Source organism: Galleria mellonella, unplaced genomic scaffold (assembly GCF_026898425.1).
Source record: "Galleria mellonella isolate WM207_F2 unplaced genomic scaffold, CSIRO_AGI_GalMel_v1 utg328, whole genome shotgun sequence".
NCBI classification, from domain to species: domain Eukaryota; kingdom Metazoa; phylum Arthropoda; class Insecta; order Lepidoptera; family Pyralidae; genus Galleria; species Galleria mellonella.
This window is the reverse complement of record NW_026442077.1, coordinates 91,956-104,319: the sequence shown is the minus strand read 5'-3', so window position 1 is coordinate 104,319 and position 12,364 is coordinate 91,956. Positions and strand designations below refer to the sequence as shown.

The 12,364-nt window shown below is 31.8% G+C and overlaps 1 protein-coding gene across 3 annotated transcripts; it reads left to right on the top strand.

Annotated features, from left to right (window-relative positions):
- The first annotated feature begins 1,894 nt into the window (after window positions 1-1,894).
- On the top strand, window positions 1,895-10,006 carry LOC128200993 (uncharacterized). Of its 3 annotated transcripts, XM_052896417.1 has the most exons (4): window positions 6,401-6,642; window positions 7,573-7,816; window positions 8,137-8,333; window positions 8,807-10,006. In XM_052896417.1, exons 3-4 carry the CDS (start codon window positions 8,141-8,143, stop codon window positions 9,664-9,666), a joined length of 1,053 nt encoding a protein of 350 aa, XP_052752377.1. In that variant the 5' UTR covers window positions 6,401-6,642; window positions 7,573-7,816; window positions 8,137-8,140; the 3' UTR covers window positions 9,667-10,006. The 3 variants fall into 3 exon arrangements, with proteins under 3 accessions (XP_052752376.1, XP_052752377.1, XP_052752378.1); XM_052896416.1 differs by lacking the exons at window positions 6,401-6,642; window positions 7,573-7,816 and adding an exon at window positions 1,895-2,053; XM_052896418.1 differs by lacking the exon at window positions 7,573-7,816.
- Window positions 10,007-12,364: the final 2,358 nt, after the last annotated feature.

Here is a 12,364-nt window from a genome sequence, read left to right as displayed (position 1 = left end):
ATAGTTTTATCAAATTCATTAAATATATAATATAAATTTTAATCTGCGATAAAATTCATTACTACTGAAACGGATAGACATATAATCGTACCCTTTCTTTCATTATTTTTCCTAGTCAGGAGATAAATTTAAATTCTTCCCGCTTACGTATAAAAAGTATCATTCAATTCATCGTTTATCTGTGGTAATCAATTGAGTGTCCGATTAAATAGATTTTTCTTTTTAAAGTTAATTAAGTAATCATATTTTCACGATAAAGCTTTTATATTTTATTACTAACTTTTATCATAAAATTATATCTTATAATCAATGAATTTCTATTAATTTATATACCACAAAGCGCCCTCTTTACTTACAAATATAGAATATGTTTCCAACTTCCTATACTTCTGTAAAATTTGACAGAGAAATAATTAATTTTAAGTCTTAATTGTATGCCTATAAGTTCACTAAATCCTACTCAAAATTTATTAAATATTATAATTTATAAATTTTGTAATATATATGTTTTTCATATGATAATAGTAGTTTTATTAAATCAGATCAATTATGACACACAATTCTGAACATCGATTTAACAATGCATTATTATCAAACATCATAAATTATTACTAAATGGACGTTGATTTAGTATTAATTTTACTAGATTGTTTTCTAGCTTTATAATTTTTTCTATAAACATTAAAATATTAATTACCTATTTCAATTTATTGCAAGTTCAACACCTCTCCACAAGATGGTGTTAAATATATTTTTACACATATGACGAATCATTACAGGTCCACCTGATGGAATGAGTAGGTACCATGAACGTAACAGAGTATACTATTTCGCCCATGATACCCCCCATGCGTTGCCATTCCTGAGGACTCAGGTGTTATTCCTCTGTACCCTGTAAATTTACGTTATATCCTACCCTATGAATCCCGGGGAGAAAGGGATTGTTAGTAATTGAGACTGAAAATCCCATTACTAGCAATATACCCAACCAGGTCGACCTCCTCGCGGTTCTCCCTGGAAGCTATCATGGTTAATTCCAGATGAATTCATCATGATGGGCTAACTGGCCTGTTTTCATTCTCATCTATCACCCTTCACTGGTGCTCCGCCAGCGTATACCGTTAGCGCAGGTGGAATTACCATTCCATTTTCATCCATCAAAAGCAACCCTATGAATCCCGATGTCAACTAATCATATACGCGGTATCGACACTCGTCGGTTGTAAATACGCTGTATTGTTTTGTGGCGATTTTATGGTTTTTTATATGTCAAATAAAACCTATTTTTTTTATGGGTGAAAATGGTATAGTAGCCCCTTATATATATGGTAATGTAACCTAATGGTATAGTAACAATCCCTTTCCCCCTGTGACGGTTCGCCTATAGTACAATAGGTTTAATATCATATAAGTACATAGAAAAGAAACAGGGGTTCCTATGGGTGGCCGCTGCGAAAGCTGAGCTATTTAATATAAACAAACTTTAAAGTCAAGGTTCACAATAGTATACAGAGAAGACGTTACCATATATGAAATATTGACACAGAAGGGAAACTCCTTTGATGTGTTTCCAAAGTGTAGTGGACGTCACAAGAAAATTAAATAAATTAAACAAAAATATATTATATTTTATATTAACCAAATTATAGTTTACCTTTTTCTCATCAGGTGTAAAAAGGATGCATACAACACAGTTTAATAAGGTTTATGAGGGCCTTTAAAGTTTTATAAATTCGATAATCAATTTAATAGAAAATACCAAAATACGTTAACATATAATTAAATTGAATTTAAAGAAAAGTTCAGTTCGAATAATAGGCTAAATCCGATTATTGAAATATCTACCCTTCGGTGACATAATCTATGACGTTACTAGGTGAGGAAAGGACGGTAAATGGCGCGGGAGTCGTGTTTTAGGGATTGCGCAATAAAATAAAAAAAATAACTGGGATATAGATCTAGGAGGGACTGGATCGATGAAGGGGTTTGAGATCTTAGTGTATCACTATCGATTAAGTGTGTGAAATTAATCAATAGAAGACTGGAGAATGCGGTGAGCTTGTTCCATTTATTACTACGTAGTTAGATTTTTGACTGTGATCACAGGCAAAGTCTATACTTAATATTTTTCCCAAAAACTATTAAAATACGTATTTAGTCGAGTCCATATACCTTTAGGTAATGCGTATATCGTTAAATGCAATCACATTTGAACAAAATTTACATCAATATAATTTACGTACTTACGTTATTCTACTCATATACAAAATCCAATTATATGGTCGTTTGATAGAACTTCATCAATTTGATTCAATGTTCTAATTGTCCAGTTTTGGAAAATACTTATTGAATCAACTATTGAACTATTACAATACTAACTAGTTTCATATCTAGTTATTATAAAGTATTTATTTATTGAGGATAATAGACTAAAGTGACTATGGTCTGGTCTCATTGCTGGGGAAACAGCCATTGATGAGAGAGAGGGGTTATTGAGTGGCGACCCTGTAAATGCAAGTGCGGTGTGGGCTACCTCCATTGTTTGGAGTGACTGTTTTATGTGTATTGTGGGGCCGTTCCTTGTGTCAGTCGGTGGAAATTGCCTGTGTTCAGTCGTGGGTTGGTGATGGTTGAGACGATGATGATGATGAAATATTTGTATTTATTACACAATTACAGTGTTGGTTTGGAATATCTGTTCATACTTAACGCTTCATGGTGAAGTGTTTTTATACCATTACTCAGTCGACCAGATTAATGATTCTTAGTCTATATTTGATTATCCATGACTACATGTGGGGATTTGTTTTACACCAGATGTACAAAGAGACAGCTTAACTGTTGCAAGTGATATTATGTGAATGTAATACTTTTAATACATTATTAATTGTGTTACTAAATAAATTCATGTGACTGTGGGGTGTTTATGGTAAACAAGCCTGTATTGTTTAAATAGATATTTTGTCTTGATTTATTATAAACTTTAATATTGATTTTGTTGTAGTAAGCAAGCTGATAATAACAATTCTGTGTGTATTACTGATTACTAATAATATTTAATTATGCTGATATTATAGGTGTGGATTTATTTCCTAATGGTAATAAAAGTACTGAAAGATTCTCTGACTATAGTTGCTCTTGACTAGGTGTGGGGTTCGGTATGGAATTGGTACTGTATGACACTTGTGAGGCTATGTATTTTGCTCATATTTAGAAAGGAAGTTGTCCTGGCGATGGGGTTTGTATGTATGTTGTTTGTTCATGTTATATTGACTAGACAAGTTCGGACAGGGTTAATATTAGTGAATATTTACTGGATTTATATTTAATATACATGTTTTGAATATTTTATGGGAATAGTATGGAGATATACAAGTAGTAAAATATAATATTAGTATTTTATAAATTTAATTATTGAGTTATATGTTTATGTCGGACTGTATCCAAGGAGATATTATCCTATTAATATCAAGTTAGGACAATTACTTTAAATATTAATAAAGCAAACACTAACACTGATTATTCACTTCTTTAATAAATTTACATTAGAGGTTAGGAATCAAATAGATAGCATATTGGGAAATCTTCACCACTCATGTATTTGAGGAATGTTCTTGATAATTAGTACTGTATGTATATATTATTGCAAGTACAATTGCAATAAGAATGTTAAACTTCTAATCTTCTGTTCATTCTTGAATTTGAAAGTAAGCTTGGCTACTGATATGAATATAAAACTGCAGCATTACTGGATACTATTAATTATTTCTGGTGTAAACCATGATTATTTATGTCACTGATAATTTAGTTGTATATTACGGTTGATATATGATGATTTTATATTTAATTATATTAAACAAATACAAATAAACAAACTTGCTAGTATTTGTTACGTTGACAGTTGTGATAGATAATCAAAATTCAATTCAATACATCAATACGTCATTCAATACGTCATTAATGTGACAGATGTCAAACAAAAGGAGATTATACACGTTATGATTCTATATCTAAGTCTATAGAAAATTTATATAATTTTCTGTTATTTTATAATAACTGTAGGGGAAATATTGGAATTATTTATATGAGAAATTTCACTTAAATGATATGATAATTATTTAAAGACCTAATTTCTTAGGGATTTAATCATGATGATTTAAACACTAAAACACTTGTTTATCTGAGAAATCCTCTTAGTAAATAGGTTTACTAAGACACTAAAAGGAAGTAGATATAGTATAACTATAGTACAGCTACAATAATTGTATGGGACTTACTGTCCTTTCTATACAAATATATATTTAATATATATCTTTTACATTATAATTATTCAATATACATCTACTACTCAACATACACAAATAGGACTTATTGTCCTTCCTATATACCTATATATAATAATTGACCTGGCACTTTAATGTGTAATTTATCAGTACTTACGTCAACAACCAATTAGGACTTATAGTCCTCTCTATAAAGCTACATAATTTATTAATCTGATTATTTCACAATGTGATTAATCAAACCTCTACAAATATTACAAAAGATCTCTATTACTCTCAACACAATAATAGCTTGTTGGACTTAGTGTCCTCAAACTTATAGAAAACCCAACTGGTTATTTTACGAGACGTTGTTAACTTGTGATTAATCAGTGTCTTTTAAAGGACTTATAGTTCCTTTAGATATATCTCTCTGAATAAATAATTGGTTAATTCACAATGTGGATAATCAACAATAATATTATACATAATTGACTGGACTTATAGTTCATTCAATAGCACTCATTACTTTTAGTAGCTCTCGACCTATGGGTTGGACTACTCGTTCTTAGGCTCCGGCCTAATCAACAGATTTAACTTGAACCTTGAGTATTCTTGGTATTAAGTAAATAATATTAAATTGACAATGCTATGTTATGATATAGCAATTATCAACATTATATGGCTTGGCCAATTCCAGGGTGTGGAAGGTATCCCCTATCACACAAATCTTCATTTCTATCGGACTGTCTTCACAGGTGATCTCTAATGTCACATTATAGGGCCGAAGGGTTATGTCCCATCAAAGTAGGTTCTGGTGTCTGGGTGATCTCGCTTCTTGGTCTGATCTCTTGTGGAGCCGAAGGGAAACCCCCATTGAGTAAGCTCGTAACAGGGTGATGCTGGGAAACAGTTTCGTACTGTTAGTGGGTGATCTCTATTTCGCCATATAGGACTGAAAGGGTCATCGCCCATGAGTAAGCTCTCGTGTCGGAGTGATCCTGGGATTTCAGTTCCGATCCTTTTGCCTCTGGCAAACATTAATTTATACTGGAAGCATCGTGGGGCTGGTGGAGCCACTGTAATATTGAAGTAAATGTACTTATGTTTGGTTTGGAACTGAGAATACTCATTCCCTTATTACCATCAGAGTGCATTAATAAATAGTAATACCCATCCCTACCTTTCAGGAGGAAGAGTTATAGATAGTTGGAAAGTCTTCCACTGGTCCGGGCGTGTGAGGGGCCCGACCGCTCCCCCATTTTTTTATTATTACAGTTATTCTGTAATTTATTATTAAATTAACATAACTTCCTTGTTACATGAATTATGAGTATAATTCATTAATTATTCTTAATCCTTAAAGATTTATCAATCATCTTCATTATTTAACTCCTATCATATACCAATTAAAGAACCTTTTGGTTATTACACACACAACGGGTCCTACATTACTAGACGATCACACATTTATTTATCTGGCCAGATGATCAAGTGTTCTACTATAAGATCTGTTCAATATTAAGTGTTTATTGTAAGGGTTTATATGATTCATAGGATGTTTGGGGTGTATAAGGCAATATAGATATGGGGTTATATTGAGGGTGTTAGGCCATTCTTTGGTAAGTTTTCATTAGATTTTCATAGATTTCATTAGGTTAAGCCTACGTAGGCTTTTCTTAGGCTTTGTAGGTTTTCCATGTGTAGATTAGTTTAGAGGGTAGTTATTATAAGGGGTGCAAAGGGGGGGACCATCACACCCCCAAATAAAACCTATTAGGTACACGGAATTATTGTTTGTTAGTAACGCGAATTTGCAATTGCACTATCCCCGATTATTATTAGCTTGTTTATTTTTCTAAGACGCGTAGAATGTAAATAATACAATTACACAAAACGTTAATGTTATTTTGTTTGTAACCCATTTACTATTTAAGCGTTATCATCAAATTAGTAAATAATTACTATAATTGAATATAATTGTTACAGTCATTAGTTACAATAGCTAATGAGAAATAGATCCCTTCAGAACACCTTTTTCAAAAGACCCCCATTATTGTCAATATCTTAACACCTTTCACTAATTATCTATTTTTCAATATTTTGAATGTATATAAGGGACGATTTGAAATAAGGGACTGTAGCTATGAAACCAATATCATTTGCCAATAGTATCTTGTGAGGAGTGTACTAGTGTTCGTTTATTAAATTAATAAATATACCTAGTTATCACGATTATAATATATAATATTAAATAATAAAATTTGTGAGTGGCGACTGTATTTGAGTGTGCATATCAATTTCTATTTGACATTAATTTTTATTTCTTCCTCCATTTGGAAAAGTCGATAACGCAAGTTGACGGTTGAAGTTACATAAGGTAATTATACTCTTAGAATTAATTATACTCATTAGCAATTTATATGCAATTTATTCGTTTTTTGACAGAGAAATAATTAATTTTAAGTCTTAATTGTATGCAATTTTGATCATTTTTCATGATCAATAGTTGTGTTTTTTCTGCATTATAATCATTCACGGAATATTCCTGTAGTTAATATTATAATTTATAAATATTGTAACATCACATTCATAGTACAGATGAAAATCAGTGTGTGTGTGGGGGGGGGGGGATTGTTAATAATGGAGACGACCTAAATATCTGTTATGTATTCTACGTGAAGACATACCTATATGGCATGTAAGTTGTGGGTTTTTTTTTCATTGGATGAAAATGGAATGGTAACCCCGCCTGCGCCAGATAATGGAGTACGCTGGCAGGGTACCAGTGAAGGGTGATCGATGAGGATGAAAACAGGCCAGTTAGCCCATCATGATGAATTCATCTGAAATTAATCATGATAGTTTCCAGGGGGAACCGCGAGGAGGTCGACCTATTTGGGTATATTGCTAGCAATAGGATTCTTAGTCTCCATTACTAACAATCCCTTTCCCCCCAAATAAAACCTATTAGGTACACGGAATTATTGTTTGTTAGTAACGCGAATTTGCAGTTGCACTATCCCCGATTATTATTAGCTTGTTTATTTTTCTAAGACGCGAATGTAAATAATACAATTACACAAAACGTTAATGTTATTTTGTTTGGGACCCATTTACTATTTAAGCGTTATCATCAAATTAGTAAATAATTACTATAATTGAATATAATTGTTACAGTCATTAGTTACAATAGCTAATGAGAAATAGATCCCTTCAGAACTCCTTTTTCAAAAGACCCCTATTATTGTCAATATCTTAAACACCTTTCACTAATTATCTAATTTTCAATATTTTGAATGTATATAAGGGACTGTAGCTGTGAAACCAATATCATTTGCCAATAGTATCTTGTGAAGAGTGTACTAGTGTTCGTTTATTAAATTAATAAATATACCTAGTTATCACGATTACAATATATAATATTAAATAATAAAATTTGTGAGTGCGATTGTCTTTAAGTGTGCATATCAATTTCTATTTGACATTAATTTTTATTTCTTCCTCCATTTGGGAAAGTCGATAACGCAAGTTGACGGTTGAAGTTCCATAAGGTAATTATATCTTAGAATTAATAATATTAGAATTATAGCAATTTTGATCATTTTTCATGAAATAGTTGTGTTCTGCATTATAATCATTCACGGAATAATAGTTATCACATTCATAGTACAGATGAAAATCAGTGTGTGTGTGGGGGGGGGTCGACCTAAATATCTGTTATGTACCTACGTGAAGATATATCTATATGGCCTTAAGCTATGGGTTGATTAGATTGGTAGCCAGGCCTCAATGCTTGTTGCATCGATAGTAGCCGTCATTGAGCTACATGCCTATTTATTTTTAGTAATTGACTTCTTATTTTGTTGTGAAGAGCAATGGAGGGAACGATCACACCGGAGAGCCGGCACCATTCTCAAGCAGCCCTGGGCAATATCACCGCTCGAATGGATCGGCTCCGGGTCGCAATCTCACAGTCGATCATGCTAATTAGGGAACGCTCGTCAGCTCTGCCGTCCAGCTACCTTCGTTCGACGTCCTTGCCTGATGAGATAATTATGCAACAAAAAGGTAAGCAAATTTGTGATGAACAAAAAAAAATTTGCTCTAACTATAACTGATTCATATATCAAATTATAAACTAATTTATAGACCTACTAGTTTTTTTTATATGTAACTTTAAAAAGTCTAGTCTACTGCTGTGTTTAACTGTTGTGTTGGTTCTATACTAATGATATCAAGAATAAGTATATTGTTTATATTTGTTTTAATCCCGTATGATCCCGGCATAGAATAGGCCAGGCCCCTTCTTTACCCGTGGCTCTCGTAAGAGGTAACTAAAGAAAGACGAGGGATACCAATTCGCCTGCCAACTACTGGCAAAACTTCCCCAGGGGGAGACTTATGTTCAGCAGTAGACAGTTAAAAGCTGATATGATGAGGATGACTTGTTTTTATATGTTTCAATGTGATTGTTTCTCATTTTGTTGTTATATACTATCGTTATATATGACAATTGTGTAATTAACTTTCTCTTAATTCAGATCATGAATGTCTTGCTACCTCGAGGTCGCCGGATATTGAATTGAAAACAAACTCCACAAACTACTCAATTGTTCGAACACCGCAGAAAAACTCGAGCTGCCTTTCTCCGCCGAAATTAGAAGTCAATTCACATGTCCGAAAACGCTTACTGTTCGGGGACTCCGAAAGAATACTTTTGACACCAGAGAAGATAGATTTCAGTGATATTAGCACACTGCAAAAATTCGAAATAAGCAGTCCCATTAAATCAACACCGCCAATTAAAAAAACAAGGCTAGAGAAAACAATAGATAATAATGGACCTTTTGATGTGGCATTGAAAGGTTTAAGTCCTAATCAACTGATTGATATAATTACATCTGTCACTTACAAACATCCAGAGATCGAATACGAGATCAGAAAAGACATGCCGGTTCCGGATTTGTCGCCGTTCAAGCAGAGGCTTCTATATTTAAAATCAAATATTTATAAAGGGCTCCGAACATTGCGGTCGGCTTCTAAAACCGATTTGTTGGCTTACTCGCGTACTTCTACTCACCTAGCAGCTTTTAAGAAGTGTTTAGTGGAACAGGGAAAAGTCTTAGTGGAGTCTCAACACTGGGAGTCTGTTATTAAATATGTTTTACTAGCCTGGAAATACGTCAGAGCTACACCTGTGTGGGATCATCAGGCACATAATGCCTGTAGGAAGCAGTGCTTCGAAGCGCTAATTGCTTTTTGCATAATGGCTCTCAAGAAGGGACATTTAGAGAAGGATGTATTAATTTACACCAAAGATAAGCTGCAAGACATGGTTGCAGACAGCGAAGACATCCTATCATGTATAAAGATAATTAAAGAAAAGTTGTCGGATTTGTGAATACCTTAATAGTTATTAATTAATACCTTAATGTCTAAAGGAGTGATTTTTTATATTTTATTTTTATTATTATTTGTATTTTTTTAATTTGTACGTATCAATTTATTGTCATAGTAATAGATAGTAGGAATAAAGGCCTTGTATTACTATGCATTGGATGTAATACTTATATTAGTTTTGTTTCAATGTACATGTAAAAATATATATTACGAGAGTTACTATTAAAATTAGGCAAGACTGATATAAAATAAAATATTTTAATAAAATAAAAATGAACTAAAATTAAAAGTCACCTATGAAGGTATTTTTGGCTAGCTAAATCACGACAATTGTAATATTTAAGATTTGTATATTTATGTAAATATGTCAAATTATAATCTAAAGGTTCTCAAAGAGAACACAATGATGTAATATAAACATTAGAGTATAAATAAACATTAAAGAATAAATATTTATATATTATTATATGCTTTGCTTTTTATTGAATAATCTTGAAAATAGAAGATAAAAAAAGATACCCGAGACACCAGGAATATATCATTAATTTTTAAGACCCCTCATTAAAAAGCTCTTTTAGAAAGTATTTATTTCATATCATTAATGTGGCAGTGTCTGTGATATCTGTCAATTTTAGAAAAAATAATATAGAATAAAATAATTAAATAATTTCTACTCTTCCTTATTTAAAATGTGTTTTAATAGCAAATTAAAATATTAACGATAGAACATGCAGATAAATCTACCACAAGATAATTTATCACTACTTCAATTCAGTTGTAGACTACAAGCCCATGGAAAAAAAAAACTTGCGAAATGACCCAACGTGAATAACGCTTATAAGGTTGTTACTATACCAGAAAATAACTCTGAGCACTATGCCGTTATTTCTGAGCGGTACAGGTTAGTACGCAAATAAATGGAATTTCCTAGGTACGAGTGGGTAATGGAAATTGGTGGTATTACTAATTATTAATGTACGGCTTTCTTATAGTTTATAGACGATTAAAAATAAATGTCAAAAAACCTAGTGCTGTACTAAAGTGGCGGTGCCGGATGTCAGTGCAATTTTTTAATTCGCCGACAATTGAAGAAGCAAAATGGGTCATTTATTTTAGGTACGGCATTTGTGTAACTCCTTTTGTATACATACACAGATACTTTACCCATGAACGCCTTACATATTTCCAGCGCAGGAGTCTAAAACCATGGGTTGCAACCTTTTCCCTACACCCATATAATATAAGGTCATTGTAAAATGTTTAAAATATTATTTAACACGGACAATAATGTTTAATAATTATGCCGTCCAAAAAAATATTGTCAATATTTGTGTAAATAAATAATTATCAAAATTAGAGGATTTACCGAGTTATTAGGGCTGTAAGGTCATAAACTCATGTACGGCAACTTTTTTTAATTCTTATAATCTTTCTTTTAATCTAAATATTACCGTTGTACCTTATAGCCGTTCATTATAAATGATAACAAATAAAAATATTAGAATAAAAAAATATGAATTTTCCGAGATTTATAAGATTTTTCAAATGTTCTTGGAGTAATATGAGGAGTAATATTAGAAAATAAAAAAAAAAAAAAATATAATGCCGTACATTTTAAATGACACATTATGTATAATACCTAACAAACTATTATTTTCAACATTCCAGCTTTTAAAAATAAAATAAATAAATTTAAATTATAATTAAGATTTATTTATATGAGATGCTTGTACACTGATTTATCTTAAAAAAGAGATCTTCTAACAATAATATTTCATTCGGAGTTCAGTTAATAACAAAGGAAAAATTTTATTCAGAATCTTCAGAAGTTTCCGATAAATTCAGTTTAAAGATAAAAAATTGGTCGAATAAATACAAAATATTGTACTTAATTGCATTTTTAATTAACAAAGTTTTTTTAATTAGGGATTATTTTACAAAGAACAGTATATACAAAAAAAATCAATCTTTTTTATTTAAAATCCTTAAAAAAAAGTTGTATGAAAATCCATATCTGTCGTGTTATGCAGCAGATAAATTACTATGTAAACTCATATCTTTCCTGTAATTTAAAAATGGAATGACCTTTTACTTCGATACATGGCTTCCAAGGAGGTAACTAATAAAAGGTTTTATTTAAATTTCGAACTGGCTTGCAAATAGAAAACTGTTTATTGAAAAAAAAAACAAAAAAACGTTATGGCGCCTGAAAAGTTATTATTGTTCGTTATTCGTCATTGAACTTAAAAAGTAAAATTGTGTTTTTGATTTCCGCGCATTGTTTGAGAAAAGTACTATACTAGCCTTGGCCACAACTAGGCATTGATGGACTCATGTATGTGTGCCTCGGTAACGCCTTGGCCCACATTTGCACGTTCGTCCATTAATGCCTCAGTTGCTGGACGCTACAGTAATGTAACAGCCTTATCGTACCAGCAGAGGTAAAGGCAAAATATTTAAATAATAAAATATAAGAGGGTAAGTATTCTGTGACTGAATAATCTGCCATTTCACAGACTAACGGATTATCGAAAGAATACGGCATTTATCTTTTATTGAAGATTGTCTAAAGTATTAATAACCTATGTTATTGCGGTACAGATAAAAGTCACCGGAAAGTCACTCTTTTCGGAGGGAAGTAATTTACCCCATACACCTAGGTATGTGTTCCACAAAAAATGTATGGCATGCTGGAAAAT